The sequence below is a fragment of the Acanthaster planci genome, linkage group LG01 (assembly GCF_054643075.1).
Source record: "Acanthaster planci isolate LZ-2023a linkage group LG01, COTS_SCS, whole genome shotgun sequence".
NCBI classification, from domain to species: domain Eukaryota; kingdom Metazoa; phylum Echinodermata; class Asteroidea; order Valvatida; family Acanthasteridae; genus Acanthaster; species Acanthaster planci.
The window spans coordinates 17536366-17554084 of NC_141777.1; the positions used below are offsets into that span (position 1 = coordinate 17536366).

A 17719-nucleotide genomic window follows, 5' to 3' on the forward strand; every position below is an offset into this window, starting at 1 on the left:
ATAAAGTGGTCCATGATATTAATTTTATCAATCACGAAATGGCGGAAGTGCGCTATGAATCCCGAGAAGAGTTTATCGATCCTAATTCCAGAACAAACGTGGTCATTGCCGCCTTCACCACGGCGCACGCTCGTCTTAAACTGTGCGGCGTGCTCGAACAATTGCAGGGTTCGGTCTTGTACTACGATACCGACAGCGTCATATACATGGACAGGCCGGGGCAGTACAAACCTCCTTTAGGTGATTTTCTGGGCGATCTCACCAACGAAATCAGTCCCCATGACGGCAACTATATACAGACATTTGTGTCGGGCGGGCCCAAGAATTACGCGTACCGATTGGACACGGGTAAGACGTCCTGTAAGGTAAGGGGATTCACCTTAAACTTCAGAAATGCGCAGCGGATTAATTTTGATTCCGTGGTTGACATGGTCAAAGGGGTCAGTCCTGAAAAGATCGTCTTAGCGGATCCTCACAAGATCGTCAGAAATGGCAAGGCAAAGGAAATCTTGTCCAAGTCCGCTACCAAAGATTATCGCGTGGTGTACAGCAAGAGGGACATAAGGGATGATTACAATACCGTACCGTACGGATACAAGCCTTCATAAAAAGAACGGCTCGACTGTCCCCGTAACATTTGATCCAAAAGTACCATCAAACGCACAGTTCTGTAAATGTTCTCCCCCGTTAATTCGATTTATATTGTTAATTATTCTTCTCGTGTTACTGGTTATTCTATCGTCTATATTTGGCATTGAATTGTCGAGTATCTTGGAAAGCGATCTCTTTCATTCCGTCATTTCGAATGTACCCGTATTTGACGCGGTAAAGAATGTCAGTGACGTTGTATAAGGGAATTCCGTGACGTCATTAGGGTGAACGTTTTAGGGTATGACGTCATCGTGCTTTAGCTATAAATGCGGCGCGCTCAACTGCGAGGTCATTTTCCCCATGGGCACGAAACTACAACATCTCGCCACTTTTTGCGTAGCGGGACCGACGGGCTGCAGCAAGACTCAGTGGGTCAGTAAATTAATTAGAAATCATCATCATGTATTTGTGGAGCCTCTTGAGAGAATTTTGTGGTGTTATGGTCAGTATCAGCCGGCTTACGAGGAACTGTCTCGCGATCTACCTGCTGTTCAGTTTGTGGAGGGGTTGTCGGAGGATTGGTCAGAGCACATCGACCCGACGCACCGAAATCTAGTGGTGTTGGACGATTTGATGCAGGAATGCGGTAAAGATCCTCACATTGCTTAGCTGTTTACCCAGGGATCCCACCACTGCAACCTGTCTGTTACATCGTGCAGAACTTGTTACACCAGTCGAAAGAGAGCAGGGCCATCAGTCTGAACTGTCACTACATCGTTCCGTTCAAAAATCCCAGAGACCGATCTCAGATTGTTCATTTGGCCAAGCAGATGTACCCGGGGCAGACAAAGTTTATGGTCAAAGCCTACGCCGATGCCACCAGCTAGCCCTATTCCTACCTGTTCATCGACCTGAAACCCCACTGCCTGGAAGAATACAGACTGCGGGCCAACATCTTCCCGGAAGAAACGGCATTCGCCTACGTGCCTAAATAGGCCAGTTTACGTCAACGGTCTCACTCGTCAACATGACGCGACGGCTGAAGGACAACACTTACGTGCTGCGCATTCTGAGCGGAGCTTCGCCCAAGAAACGAAAGGACATTCTGAAGCATGCCGACAAGGAACTCGTCACCTGTTTGGGCGAATGTGCGCTGAACGTTTTAAAAGGGCGCGTGCCACTCACGCCGAGTCAGAAGAAAAAACTGTCGCGACACAAGACACATCTGCGAGCTCTTGCTGACAAGAAGTCTTCTCACGACCCTTACTGGCGCCCATCCTCGGTACGCTCGGCGGGTTACTGTTTTCCAAGTGATGAAACACGCCCAAAAAATCATGATCAGCGCCCCCACGGACAGCGTGACCAGAGCCATACAGAATGTGCTACTCTTACGTAACCCCACGCAGAGTAAACTACAGAGCCTGAAGCAGGACATGAAAGACATTTTGGCCCGACTCGTAGTCTTCCCTGTTCAAATGATTGCCCTTGTCTCGAAACAGGGTATTTAAACCGGAATACAAAGTCTGATAGGACATCATGTACGCTTCGTCTTTGCCGGAAAACTTGGGCTGAAGAGGTCGCCACGACGTCTGTTCGTTATCCACGTACAGCCCCAGGTAATTTAGACCGTAATGTTTAAAGTTGTAGGGGTTTTTATGATAGTCGCCGTTGAACGCCGCGTTATCCACCATGCCAATCACCACGCGCCAGGGGATCTGCCCCAGAAACAGATTTTTGCGGGTAAAAGATTGATTTCCTTGCGGAGTAGCAAACGTTTTTACCTCCACTCTGCGCAGCGGGTATTTGGCCATAGCACTCTGTAGGGTTTGGGCGTGCGCTAGATCCACGGTGGGACTGACGACCACCTTTCTCACGTACAGAGAAGCTTCCGTAATCTTTACTTTGTAGTGAGTGTCCGGTAAAGCCGCCATTAAACATAAACTGTTTTTGCTGCGATGAAACTTGAGCTTCAGGTTGACGCCGTTCAGTAAAAACCTATCTTGAAAAAATATGTCTCCGTGAATCGGTCCCAACATATCGACAATACGGCTCTCTTTCGTTTGTATCTCCGCTTTAATCCCTTGTTGAAATTTTCTTCCGCGGTTGGATCGCCCGAGTCCATTTTTCCCGCCGTATCTTTGTAAAACAGGGCGGCTGTCAGCTGCAATGCCTTGGCCGGTGGTCCGTAAGTGAGCAGGGTTTCCAGCAGGGCTCGGTACGGGTACATGTTGGAGGAAGACGAAACGAGTTTGTCGTTGAGCGTGACATCCACTTCGGAGAACAGGGAGTGAAGCAGTAGATTAACGGGGGCGACGGGGACACCCTCGCCCAGGTCGGCGCCATTTTCATTGACCACTTTAAATTTGACATTGGTCATGGTGTGCGCCAAATCCAGGTAGTGCTCGGTGAAACCGGTAATGTAATCTATAGAGTCCGAGTCCACGATATTGGTCAGTGGGTTGTACTGTACCCATTGCCCTTTCAAAATGGAGATCTGAGTGGGCAGGACGGAAAACAGATCCAGTTCGGACTTTGTGCATCGCACGAATGTTTACTGAGGAATGCCATAGTGGTGTACACTGTTGTTAATCGAAAATGTCGTGGTCCTCTTCGGTCGCTTGCTCCGAGCCTTTCTGCCCGATGCGCCGGGTGCTTTCCTTTTTAAACCTTTCTGCATGACTTGTGACGTCATCTTCTTTCCAGCCTGTTTCACCCGTTTCTTCGCGGCCGTCTTGACATTCTGTCCGTCGAGGGTATCGGTGGCGAGTACTACCCCGGTCTTCAAGGCCTCCTTGCCTATCATTTTGGCGCCTTGTTTGATCATCGGTAAGCAGACTGAACAGTCCACCTAAAATATTGCCCAATCCGTATCCCTTCTGATTGGGGGCACCTCTGAAATAATAATCCCCGCCTGATTTTTGTAATATTTCACGTAGTCCACCATGACGGCTCAAAACAAACAGGGACGACTTTTGCGAAAATGAAGCGTAATGGTGAGTTTCCCGTGTTGAAATGGCACTTTCTCTCCCGTGTCGGTCCTTATATCCACCTTAATCGTCTCAAAGTGTTTTCGTTTGACGGGCACGTAATGGGGCGCGCTGAAGGTGTGAGCGATGACATCGCCCTGAGTCACACCAGACTTTTGCACGGGGACGATTCTCAGTAAGGGCGCGCTAACGTCTCCCACCAGTAGGTTTTCGGCAATGTCGGAGTACACGTACATACCGTAGAATCCTCCATTCACATCCACGGGTAAATGCCCTTCCAGGTTTTCGCTAACTTTCTTGTATTTTAATCCCAAGATGCGATACAAATGATCGTCAAAATAAATGTACTTCTATCTTTACTCTCCCGTGTACCTGTCCAAGGTGATGACGTTATTAAGTTTAGCCGCATCCGTCATTTCGCCGTTGATGGCATGATTTCCTGCACGGAAGTGTAAAAGCCGTGCAATATTCTCGCGTGCGTTTGCACTCGGCCGCGTTCGCTGTACGTGAACGAATTGTTGTCTTCCGTTATATTGTACCACGTGAAAGGATAATGGATCTCGGTCAGGGCAACCTCCTAGTGTCCGGTCAGATTTATTGGCTTGACCAGGTGCGTAGTGTAACTGGACAGGGCATTGTTCGAGTACAATGACATGGATGAATTACTGGGCAGCGTGACGTAAAATTGCGTGGAAGACGAGGCCATGGTTGCGTCCTTACGACTGCAGGTCCGTCACCCAACTGTTGAACGACGAAGGATACCCCAACCATTTAACGAAATACTCGGTCTTTCCCTTTCTCCTGCGCTTCCGATCACTTTCGCCACTCGGTTCAGATCATCGGTTTTTCGCACCTTTTGCAATTCTTCCTCGTAAAACGAACCGCGAATACCTTCACTGTTATAATCTTTTAATGCGTACACGGGTCTTGTTTGCCGCCCACTGCGTTTGGCTATCGTAAATATCTCCTCGGTCCAGGATGGGAGGTAGGACTTTTCAAAGGTCAGCCGCCGTTTACTGACTCGAATCTTATCTCCCATTTTAATCCGAAATTTAGCGGGTGGCTTGGGCGGCGCATACAGACGTCTCCAAACAACGCTTTCATTCGCACCGGTGACTTCCGCGGGCTTCATTCCAATGGTACGGTGGTGCGAATGATTGTAGGTCTTCACCAGTGACCCCAAGACGTCGATGTATTTCAACGTGTTTTTCCACGTAAAGTACCGCCACATGCGAGACTTGAGCGTGCGGTTGAATCTCTCCACGACGGAGGCTTTGACCTCGCTGTTGGTCGTATAGAAATGTATCCCTTTCGTTTTAAGCATGTCTTGGAACGGACGGTTGGTAAATTCACTGCCTTTATCCGTGTGAATCATCACGGGACGTCTGCCGCTAGATCTGACATTGGTCTTGAAAGCGTTCACCAGCGCCTTGCTCGATTAATTTTTTAACGGAATAACCTACGCGTATTTGGAAAACACGTCGATCCAAGTCAGCGAGTATCTATAGCCTCTATTGTATTTGGATAAATTAGATACATCTACCAGATCTGACTGATGGATTTCATCCCGACCCACTGCCATCATTCTATTTCTGGGATATCTTTTTCTGGCGGGTTTGTGGAACGTGTAGACGTCCTGTCCTCTAAGAAAGTCTCGAACCCGCTTTCGTGTAATCTTGTACTTTCCATCTTGCTTGGCGGCGCGATACAACCTGTTTACGCTGCTCAGACCGCTTTCGCAACCTATGTCGTAATAGAGGGACTTTAGGTACTTTTTCATGATCCTGCCTCGTCGAAGTCAAATTTTGAAATGACCGCTGGATATAGTTTAACCCCTTTTTAATGACTCTGTTTTAATTCCTTTCTTGATCATTATTATTTATTTCTCCATTTCCCTTATTTGACCAATTTTCTTTATGTATCTATTTCTTTACCTAATTTTATTTATTTATCCTAATTTGACTATTTTTCTTGATGTATCTATTTCTTTACCTAATTTTCTTTATTTATCCTTATTTGACTAATTTTTTATGTATCTATTTCTTTGCCTAAATCTCTTTACTTTTCCTTATTTTCTCTTTTTATTTATTTAACTATTTCTTTGACTATTTCTCTTATTTGTCTTTATTAATTATTTTTCTTATCTGACCCAAACCAAAATACAAACAAGCGACGCAAACTATTCCCAATAACAACCATTTTATTTCAAACAAAAATTACATTACACGTTTCACCATTCAAACCATTAACTATACATCGTGTGAAAAAACGTAAGTACAAAAAGGAGGAACCCTGTGGCGACAGCCCTGAAGAAACCCTTAGCCATGTAAAATGAATGCTTTCAGTACTTCTAATTTTTCTGCCTGCCGCAGTTCAAAACACAAAAACGTCGAAAGATCGAGTATAGCCGTCGAATGTGTATAGTGCGATGATAACTCTTGATTGTGTTGTACTTCGTGTATCCATGTGTCAATACACTCTTCAAGTCTATCGTCACACAGCTACTCCAACATGTCCCTTATAAACCAGTCTAGCAGAGTTTCTTTTTCCTCCATTATACATAGGTGTTGGGTTTGTGAGGGGTGGTCGATGGCACACCCCCCACATCTGCCCGCAATAAAACTAGGAAACATTAAATTAATGAACATTGCTACATGCGTATACAGACAGATCGTAGCCTCCGTGAAGAGTTCCTCGTTGGGTGGGGCGACTGGAACGGGGGCCGGTTTATGTAGAGGGGCGACTGGTGGCTCCTGCGCGGGGTCCATGGCTGGGCTTGCCGGGGCGACGGGTGGAGACCGCTGCATCACCGGAGCCGGGCTGTCCAGTAATGGGCTGACTGCCGGGCTTGGAGTGGGAGCCAGGACGACGGGTGGAGACGGCGGCAGAAACACGTCGTCGTCTGCGTAGAAAAGAAAATAATACAAATCTGTTTTTATTTCTCCGAAACTTCGCTGGCATTACGCAGACAGTAACAAAGACGAATAAATACACGCACATGTACAACAAACGAAACTTACCGTCATCGGCGAGGTCAGATCGATGACTTCCACCTCCTCCATTCCGAACAATTCGACATGTTCCATATCTGCGTGTGAGAAGAAATGAATAAAGCCAAATAATAAAAATCTGTTTGTATTTCTCCGAAACATCGCTGGCATTACAAAGACAAAGACGACTAAATACACGCACATGTACATCGAACGAATCAATATCTACGTGTGACAAGAAATGAATAAAGTCATAAACGTACGGAAGGAACGTAGGTAGCCGCGAGGTTTATGACAGACGGTATTACGAGAGTGTTGCATCGATAACGAACGTAACTTACCCATTTCCCAACTGGGAGGATACATGGGTGATGCGTGCGGTGCGGGCGGAGGAACAACCTGTCCCCACATAGGGCCCTCGTCAGCCACGGGGGCCTCCAGTCTCGCCCACTCCTCCTCAGCGTCAAAGTTGGGGCCGAAAAACTTCTGGGCCATGATGATAGACGATGTTATGCTGATAACGTTGATACAGAAGATGGCGATGCTGATGATGACGGTGGCGTTCAAGCAAGATGGATCTGGAGGGCCAGCTCTGCCCCCTTTTATCCATTTTACTGGTCTTTGTTCGTTGAATCATAGAGCAAGAAAATTTCCCGCCAATTTTACGCAAACCAATTAACACATCAGGCGCTTTGTTCTACCCAATGCAAGCGTCGTCCATTTCTTTGATGGCTTCATCGATGGCCGGTATCATTGTCTTAAGGCACTCCCACTCCGTCGCGGTAAGATTAATCACTCGACCAGGAACCAATGAAAGCCCTTCTTTTTGATTTGGTGATAATCCCTTATTTTTACGTAAGGCAACTCACAAAACTTTTCAATCGCAACATGGCGTCCCTCCGTCAATTTAAATTTGGCGCTAGACTGGAAATCCGTCTCCATTGGCTCTAATACTTTAGGGGTCTTTAGTGGCGCGGTCATTCTTTGTTCAAGCAACGCTCTTTTCCTCGATCCCTCTTCCAAAGGCACTTGAGCAACATGGCGTCCCTCTGTCAATTTAAATTTGGCGCTAGACTGGAAATCCGTCTCCATTGGTTCTAATACTTTAGGGGTCTTTAGTGGTGCGGTCATTCTTTGTTCAAGCAACGCTCTTTTCCTCGATCCCTCTTCCAAAGGCACTTGAGCCATTGGGGCCTGTTCCATTTCTTGACGAAATTCAGAGACCGAATTAAGGCTGCCGGCCATATCTACACGGGGGACCAAGGGGTGTGTGTTTGATGACCGGCCATCTTTCGCGATTGAACGTCTTCCAGAAAATACCACTTTCACGATGTTCCACTCGCTTTTATTTCATTTTCTTGAATGAGATATTGCGCAACAGCCCGTAATATCGCGTGATGTCATTCTTGAGAGGATGACTCATCATTTTTTAACAAAAAGATTATTGACATGACGTAGCATGACGTCATTTTCTAAACATAAATCATATAGATTCCATTCCTTTCGATCGACCTTAAACGGTTTTTCCCCTTAAAACTTTACTCCAGGTATAACAATTCATAGGCTCCAATCGAAATATTACACAGTTGACACTCCGTGAGAAGTCTTTCGATCGTGGCTTCTTTATAATTACGCCGTTTCCACTACACCAAGGCTTAAAAACATTGCCCCCACAAATTTAATCTGTTTTCTTCTTTATGCCTAAATAAATCGGCGCTGGAAAGACCGAGAGACATCAAAAGCTCTTCCCACGGTTTCGTCTTTGATTCGTCCTGTTCTTTGACGAGATTACCAGCCAGTTTAGCTAGCTGTCGCTCCTTTACTTCGGAGGCCAGATACATTAATCGTGTAGGCCGACAGTTTGGGATTTCGCTGCCCATATTTATCTCTCGATCTGCTACCTTTCGAATCAAATATTCATTTGAACTACGGCATCAAAATTATTACCTTTTAACGTTTTCTCTCCGGGTCTTTTGTTAAGGGATTATCGCTCACAACCCTGCGGCACGTACGGTCCTTTTGTTTAGGGATTATCGCTTCCTACTTCCTAATTACTTTTGGATCTCCCTGTAGGCCCGTCGGTATTTTTCCATGACGTCACACCTTCAACTCATCCTGTTTCATCCTGTTATACCATCATTTCATAAGCAAGGTCACTGTGTACTTTAAAAAGTGTACTATAAAAAGTGTATCATATTGCCCCCCCCACTACTAGCTTGACGATCGTCAGTATTTTGACGGCCTTTAGTTTAGCGGTCAGTACCATCGTATCTAGCATAGTGGCCTCTGTCAGAGCCGCGGGAACTCCTAGTCCAAATATCGAATCGCCGGGACCCACACCGACGCTACCGTCTCAAGAAGGAGTAACCGATTGGATCAAACGACAACTTCAAAACTTGTCAAACGTTTCGAAGAAACTATGTCTGAAAGTGCTTGGGGCATTGCCGGGAGTGTACTAAGTTGGATATTCAACGTGGCGAGTAAAGCGATCGGTTGGATCGCAGATCACGTGTGGACGTTATTGGTGGGCGTGGGCGTTTTAATTTTGACCTATGTTCAAAAGACGTAAGTAGATTTACGGGGTAAAAAAACACTTTCTCTAAATTGAGAAAGGCGGTCTGGTTTTTTTTTTTTGCCTTTTATTTTTGCCAAGTCAAAGTTGACTTAAGTTAATACGTTGTACAACATAAATCCAAGTCCAGCGACCGCAATAGTTTCAACGGTCAACGACAAATTTTCTTCGTTGTGAATGCCCAACGGTTTCTTTTCGAGAAGTGCTGTTGGTGGTAAAATAGGATCCGACTTTGGTAAACTTTTCAGAGTAGGTTCCGTCTCTGTAACTTGTTTAGTAACTTGTTCATCAACATCTGATTCCGTAGGAACAACGCTAGAGTTTAAAGTTGGAACATAAGCCGTCCGCATGCCGGCTGTCGCGATTTGCAAATTGCTGTTGTATCCCTCAAATGTTCCGATGCGGAAGTCCATGTCGGAGGGCACCAAGTATAAACCAGGTGCCACTACGAAATTCAACGGCGATTTCACGTACTGCAACGAATCCTGAAATTTGTCTATACTTGCCTCCAAATCAGACAACGAATTTATTGAAGATTCCACGATCGTTATAAACTGTTGTAAGGCGTCTAACCGGTGCAGGTGCCATTACGCTCGTTCTGTTTGTGACTGGGCACCAAGCAGCGCGTAAACGTAAGCTCTGATCGACTCGTTTACTTTTGTGATTCCCACGTCTGTAAGTTTACTATTTTGGGGATAAAGTCGCACCAAGCCAATGTCACAGCATCAGACTGTGTAATCCAAGTTACGGTATAGGTACTCGCGTGACCCGAGCCTTTGGGTGGATCAGCCCAACCAAAGCTTATATAACTGGATCCCGCATATTTGCCGTTTATTATGTGTAAGTTGTGTGCGTTGTAATTTTTGAACAGGACCGGCATATAGCTGTTGTCGTAATATTAGGCTGTTCCCAATCCGTTTGATATAGTATCCCTCGTTTGTTTAAACGATTTATTTTGGTCAACGTGAAACAAGTGTCTGTAACTTTCCGATAGTCGTAATTGTTTTGAACTTGTCAAAGATGTCGTTGCTAAGTATAGGCATCACGCAGTCGTAAAATATCTTTCTCACGTACACGTGATAATTGGCTAAAATTGGCTCCCATTAGTTTTTATAAAAGATTTTAAAAAGGAGGTGCCGAAGGGTAAGCGGAAGGTTGTTCTTGGTCCTGTGCATACTGCACAGCCTTGGACGAAGTTACTCGCCGAGTTTTTTCATAAGGTCTTTTTTTAAAAACTGCCACTCTTTCCTTGGCTAAAGTCTCTGCTTTGGCTTGCACTGACGGTCAAATTCGGCTTTGTCCATTGTTTTAGCTTGTTGCAACTTGGTCTTCGTGTTTGACCGAATCTTTTCCTTCCATTCGTTAAATTTTCTAAGTTCGGTCAAAATAAAGACAAATTCTTTTTGAGAAATATTACAATCTTCAATCGCGATTGAGACGTTCTTGTCTATGGTGTTTAACTTGGCGTCCGCAAGCATTCTAATTTGATCGTGCTTTTTCAGTTTATGAGTCAACCTGCGACTGGCGTACTTTTACATCGCGTAAGCGCCAAATGCACTAATTGCTATGCCTTCCATCACAAGTCCAATGGGTCCAGTAATAACTCCCAAAATAGCGGAGATTCCAATGGCCGCAGCGCCACAATGGCGGCAGACGTGGCGTCTATTGCTTCGACCCCGTATTCCTCGTATTTGAGCGCGGTAGGTATTCGCTTGATCTTTTTGTAAAAAGTTTCTCTGGCGTCACGCTCTCGTAAGATTCGTCCGCGGATGTCTTCAATGTTTTGAAGGCGGTAAACTTTTGTCGCGTGTTTCGGCTTGGTACCCACTCAAGTCGGGGTACGTACGTATTCGAATGATTGTCTGTCGTCATCTTTTTAAAATATACGTTTATAAGTGCACGTTTGAAAAAATGTCTAGCTCGAGTAAGATTATGCCGTCTTTATTGTTGATGATTTCTCCCCGCTCGTTTCTCGACGAAAAATGTAAACTCGTTATTTGATCGTTTACAAGTAACTTTGCACTTTCGCTCTGGTCTGACTTAGTGCACAACACGTATGCCCACTCCCTATTTAAAGCGATGCAGCGACCTTCTTTATAGTTGTTAATATTTCTTGAATTAAATTAAATAGAAATTGTGTCGGGCGTGTAATTTCTGGAGCAGGAAATGCACCTTTTCTATATGTTTCTATCTTTATTATGTCTTCCTCTAGTTCATTTATTTTATCATTAATTGAGGAACTAAATTCTTCAAAATTCCCCGCTTCATAAGCTCGAATATAGTCTCTTATTACGTCATAAAACAAAACTAAACTGTCTGCTTCTCATTCTTGCAACGGCAATGTCAGTTCAGGCATTTCTACCATTTCTTCAATATCAACTCGATAAATTTCTTCGTCAGGTATAGGCTGGTAATACATTACATACTCTCCGTTAGACTGTTTATACCACTTATTTAAGACCCTACCTTCAGGCATTTCAGACTCTGGTAGAAAACGCCGTAATTCATCATGGAATTGTACGTCTTGTTGTATAGGGTTACGCCAGTCTACCGCCCTTTCGGCAGGACTTTCTTCGACTTGAGTTTGCCATTCAATTTCTGTGGATTTTGTAATGTTGAAGTGACGCGGATGAAAGCTTACCTTTCTGACTTTAATGTTTTTATCGCCTTTTAGATTATCGATTTGATTTTCTAATTCAAACGTCTGCTCGCTTTTGGTCAAATAAAGAGAATGTGTTTCTATATGATTCGACATGTTTTAGAATAAACTATACTATAATAAGCTAAACTTAAATCTTTTTACACGTATCATAATTTGTGCAAGCGAGCCAAGTCGTAATGCCCACGTCACCGAACGCGTATGCAATTGTTGATATACGCACCCTTACACACCTGCCATTTTTGAAGTGGGTTTAATGTCGATCGCGTCGTATTGCACACAGTTAATTTGTATCGTGGGCAAATGGCCATGCCCAATTTTTCGTAGTTTATTGCGAATTGTCGGCAGAAGTATAAATAAATTCGACGCCATCTTTTGGCAATATTTTTGCATTTAAATTGTAGGCTCATAAATAATTGTAGGTTTTAATTTAATCGGCGTTTTCTGAAAAGATTCTCAATTTATTTGCGGCGTCGGTGTTTCTCAGAGATTTTAAACAGGCCTTTTACAGTTTCTGCAGTTTCTTTTGTCATGTCTTGATAACAGACGGCAATTAAACCTCGGAGCGGTTTACCTCTGGAAATCTTGCCCGCTAAAACTTAGTTTACTTTATGTTCGACGAGATCAGCTTGTTCCGCAGTTAATTTAACGTCTAATTCTTTAAATATTTTACTTATTTTCGATTTTGGCTTTTTGTAGACGAAACGCTGATTGTATTTTTTCTGCTTTGTCTGAATAAATGTGAGTTAATATTAATCCACAATCGCAGCAGACGGAATTAGACTCTTCTCTTCTTTCCCTTCTATTTGTATGTGGACACTTGTTTTCTTCTTCTTCGTCTTTAATTTTCACGTGTGTTGCTTTTTTGTCAAATAAAACAAATAAATCGCGTTAGTCTGATGGTAAATAATTGTCCATTGTTTTTAAAACGTTATTTATTTAAGGAACGTAAAATGGCCCACAGTTATTCCTGGGAATAACTGAGGTTTATAATAGTTTTTAAGTTAATTCGTAGGTTAATTCATCAGTTTAGTTCTCAAGTTTAATTGGCCAAGTCTATTAAATCTTGGGGTGGAACATCTACTCTAATTAAATCTTTTATGTCGACGTTGAATTCAATTATTAACCCAATTTCATATAAATCAGAATCAAGTTTAGATCCGGCATTAGGCGGTGAGTCTTCTTCTCGTTTGTGTCTAATCTTTTTTGTCGGTCATCCACAAATACCACGTGATCCATTCCTTCCAAGTCCACGCAATGTACGCAGCAGATACAATCGACGCAACCTAAACATTCTATACAATTGCTTAAGTCAAAACACACTTCGCAGCTGTTTAAGGTGTTTGAATTTTCTCACTTTTAGACATATATCTAGGTAGTATCTTGTAGTAGTAGGCAAAGGAGAATTCTGGGATAGCGCGGGCCCTCCTGTAACTCATGGGCCCTTTTTCGCAAGTAATCGAGAACTGGGATCGGAAAAACTGAACGTTGGTGTTTTAATTCGAGTGGGTTTTCAATGTTTTAAGATTGTTGGGTAACAACTTTCTAAAATTTTTGATATAGAGTCGAAGGTTTTTTGAGGAAGTTCGATTTTGCCAAGGTTAAATTTGAGATTTTGGGGGGAAACGGGGGGTCGATGAGGTATAGGAGGGTTGGGCTGGTCTAAAACTCTCCTTAGCCTTCTACTTACGTGCACCAAATCCACCACCAACAAAAAAAAATGGTAGCAGATTATATCGTGCAATTTCGGGACTTCGATATCAAATTAACAATTACACTTTTAATTTTATATATAGATTGCAAGCGGCAGGTTTATTTGTATTTATCGATTTGAAAGCCACTTTCTATTGCCACACTTTGCAGAAATTCTGGAACATTTGCCCTGCAAACTTGCCATACTTGCCAAGCTGGGCAGAAAACCAGGCACACTTGCCAAAAGAGATACTTGCCACACTTGGAAGAAAACAAGAACAAACTCGCCAAAGATTTGTCAAACCTGGCATAAAAGGTTGGAATTCTTGGCACACCTGCCATGCTAACAAACCCCACTGGAACCAGTAGGTGCTTATCCTAATATTGATTGTCATGAGATTCTATCATTTACGAATCAAGAAAAACTTACATAGGGCCTAAAGCACGCCGTTTTTTTCCACCGCTTGAACAGGCGGTTGGAAACAACTTGGAATAAGCCCCACCAGAACAAGAGGGTGCTTGGCGTAGTGTTTAAGAAAAACAAAAAATAAACATTACTAACTAACTTTACGTTATAAACACTACGAGATAAGTGGCATAAATTATTTGTTTACTTCAGAAACTGCGTGTCGCTCCCAGGTAGTTCCTGCCAGACGCCCAACGCGCACCCCACTGGGACGACCGCCCCAGACACCCGAACCACCCTTTCTTATACTGTATGTATCTATATCTGTCCATTCACGTACAAACACCATTGCTGGTTGTCGCATACTTGTTTTTTTTGGGGGGGGTCATGTGCAAAGTCGTGACTAAATGTTGAAGTGGGCCTTTGAAGCGTCTTGATATTAATGGTTTCTAAATTGGCTTTAAAAGTCTTGACTTGGGGGGCGATGCGTAGGTCTTGGACGAGGTGATTCCACTCACGAGTAGACTTTGGATACAGCCTGTGCCCGTGACAGTCTTTATTTGCCAGGATGATTTTATACTTGAAGGCCCCTGACTGCCAAGTATTTGGTTTATGAATTTGATGACTGAAGGAAAGATTTTCCTTGGGATTAACCCATGAGTCTCTTTATAGATGGTCGTTAGGCGCAATTTAGTTCTTCGGTCATGAAGCGATTCCCACTCTAAGTCAGCAAGGATTTTGGTAATACTGGATTCCCCGCTGTAAGCTCCAACAACAAACCAGGCAGCTCTCTTCTGAATTCTTTCTAACTTGTCCCCGTCCAAAATTGTGTTGTGGGTGCCAAACCCCAGAGCAGTATTCAAGATGGGTCTGATCAGCGATTTGTAGGCTATAGGCTTGGTGCTTTTTTTGCGGGAGTATAAATTTCTCTCAAACAAACCCAGCATTTTATTAGCCTTGGCAACAGTCTGCTTGATATGCGTTGACTATTTCAATCACTGCTAAGTTCAACACCTAGGTAGGGATGATGTTTCACCTCTTCAAGGGTGTGGAGACCCATCTTGTATTTCTTAATAACCGGCTTTCTTTTCTGTGTAACTCTTATACTGAAACATTTGGAAGGATTGAAAGACATTTGTCAGTCTTTTTCCCAATTGACTAATGCATCTAGGTCCGCTTGAAGTATATTTGAGTCCTCAGATGTTTGTATCCTTTTATAGAGAATGCAGTCGTCCGCAAAAAGTCTAACCCTTGAGTGAACCTTCGCCGGCAGATCATTTTATATATGCCAGAAAAAGCAAGGGTCCCAAGACAGTACCTTGGGGAGCCCCTGACGTAACGTTAGCTCTTTTTGAAGGTACACCCTCTAGCACAACCTGTTGATGACGATTTGTAAGAAAAGATTCGATCCATTTCAATCTGTTGTTCCTTAAGAGACATCGGTGAGGCACTGAATCAAAAGCCTTGCTGAAATACATAACAATCAGGTCCGCTTGGCCTTTGTCATCCAAAATCTTTGAAAGGTCATCAACAACTTAATAACTGAACGGGAACGTCCCTTACGAAAACCATGTTGAACGTCAACTAAGATGCGATATTTATCAAAATGATTCATGATATGATGATGCAGGATATGTTCCAAAATATTGCATGGGATCGATGTCAACGAAACTGGCCTATAATTTACAGGCTGACATCTGTCTCCTTTCTTTTATAGCGGAGTCACATTAGCATCACGCAAAACATCGGGTAGGGAACCAGAATCAGGTGATTTTTGAAAAATTTTGTTACTCCACCCCAAAAAATCAAATTCATATTCTAACAGTGAAATACAAAATGAATTTCAACCTTGACTCATTTCAGGCTCCTTACAATCAAAGAAGATTAGAGTACGTTGTCATAAAAATGCACCAAGGCTTTGTTCTTTCTCATTTAGAAATACATGTAGTTTTCAATGTATACATCCCTTATAGTTGAGTTCTGGCTCCCACAGTGTGTCAACTCTTGCTTGCTCAATTCTCAGCACTGCACTCGAGTATGTGCAGACGTCGTGTCGTCCAAATCAATTTGTGACACTGGGTAGCACGGGTAGCGGGTAGTTGTGATTGACATCAAGAGTGATCACTGACCATCTAAATTTAAAGAAATGGCCAAACCGTACAAGTATTACATTTCTAACTTGGAAGGAAAAGGTAAGTTCCTGACTATAATTCAAACTTCAAAATAATCATTAATAGCTGAATCCTTCACCCTTGACAAATATAACTGTGAAATCAAATAAAATTACCATCTACAAATTCTAGCGATATTTTCAGTAAAGGAGAGGAACTTCATCTTATCAAAACATCATTGAACGTTAGAAAATAATCTGCCAAAATAAATAGGGTGTTTACACTTACGAGTTACTTCAGTGGAAAGTGTGTAAGGTGGTTGAGTTCTGCTCCACTGCTGGCCTTGACAACAAAATCTGACAGGCAGGGTTTTCCTCGGTTCTATTCTAACCGTGGCAGGTAAGTTGTTGCATGAGGCACCTGGATTTGTGCCTACTGGGCAAAAGTGCCTCTAATTGTGCCTTTTGGCCAACGAGAAAACGCTTTTGGGAGCTACTCAAATGCCATGCTGACATAGCGGAATCATCTGGCATTCTGACTCTCAGCCTAGCTATGGTACTTTTCACATCACTTCCATTTCACCCTTCACTCCAACAAGCTCACGCTAATTTTTAAATAATAAAAGAAACAGCTTTCTGCCAGAACCTGGCTAACCTAATTTACTAAGGAAAAAGACACAGACATAGATTCACCTTCAATACTGGTTTAGTGTTCAACACATCTGGAGTGAACATTTAACCAACTAGTCAGGAGAGGGAAAACATCTTCCTAGTGGACTCTATCAGTGAAAGAAAACTGGTTACACTACACAAAAGACCTGCATGGAAGGACTCCAACTGGAGGGGTGTATACAATGAGAAAGTTCCTGAAGAAGACTCATGGCCTGGTCAACTTAAAGTGGAAGGGGGAAAGAACATTCCATTAAAACCTGAGGGGTTAAAGCAACTAGTCAATACACACGCCAAAACCGAAAAAGAAAAACATTAAGTTAAAAAAACATCTTACACCAGTGACTACGGCATTGGTTCTGCCATTCTACAAGAAGGCAAGCCTGTTGCCTTTACCAGTCACACCCTTACTTCCAGCAAACGGAACTATGTTCAGATCAAAAAGAAATGCTCGCTGTTGTTTCCGGTTTTGAGAAATTTCACCAGTATACCAAAGGACCCTGACTGTCGTCACCGATCACAAACCTCTTGTTGCAATCAGCAAGAAGCCTCTGTCTAAGTCCCCCAAGCGCCTACAGTCCCTACTGCTTCGCACACAGGTATACAACTTTGTGCTTGTTTACTGCCCTGGCAAGGAACTTCTGTCTGATGCACGGTCACGTGCACCACTCAGTGACATGGCCGCAGAGGAGAATCTCATTGTGAATAACCTGGAGCACACTCCCTTCTCCAATGACCGGCTATTCCAGCTACGCACAGCCACTAAGGCCAACGAAACGCTGAGTTGCCTCATGTACACAATCAAGAATGGTTGGCCTGACACAAAACACAATCTTCCTGCGATTCTCCTTCCGTTCTTCGGCTATCGCGATGAACTGACCATTGTTACGATCCCAGTTGATCCAAATCCTTTTGTGTCTCCCTGAAAAGGTACGTGTGGAATTTACGCACGTTCCAAAAACCTATAAAAGACTCCGTAGTCATTGATTTCGCTCTCAGTCAGTGCCTATATGCTTTTAGCATGTGCGTTCCGAAATAGCCGG

The 17719-nt window shown here is 43.5% G+C and overlaps 1 protein-coding gene across 1 annotated transcript; it reads right to left on the reverse strand.

The window, feature by feature from the left end:
- Nucleotides 1-4609: 4609 nt before the first annotated feature.
- On the reverse strand, nt 4610-17497 carry LOC110978197 (uncharacterized). The gene is made up of 3 exons (XM_022232988.2): nt 6910-17497; nt 6599-6666; nt 4610-6480 (listed from the first exon to the last, which is right to left on the reverse strand). Exons 1-3 carry the CDS (start codon nt 7061-7063, stop codon nt 6385-6387), a joined length of 318 nt encoding a protein of 105 aa, XP_022088680.1. The 5' UTR covers nt 7064-17497; the 3' UTR covers nt 4610-6384.
- Nucleotides 17498-17719: the final 222 nt, after the last annotated feature.

Coding starts and splice junctions, on each gene's coding strand:
- LOC110978197 (XM_022232988.2), bottom strand. CDS start 7,063: ATGGCCCAGAAGTTTTTCGGCCCCAACTTTGACGCTGAGGAGGAGTGG. Junction 6,667..6,909: donor TCCTCCCAGTTGGGAAATGG/GTAAGTTACGTT, acceptor TCTCACACGCAG/ATATGGAACATGTCGAATTG. Junction 6,481..6,598: donor ATCTGACCTCGCCGATGACG/GTAAGTTTCGTT, acceptor TTTTCTACGCAG/ACGACGACGTGTTTCTGCCG.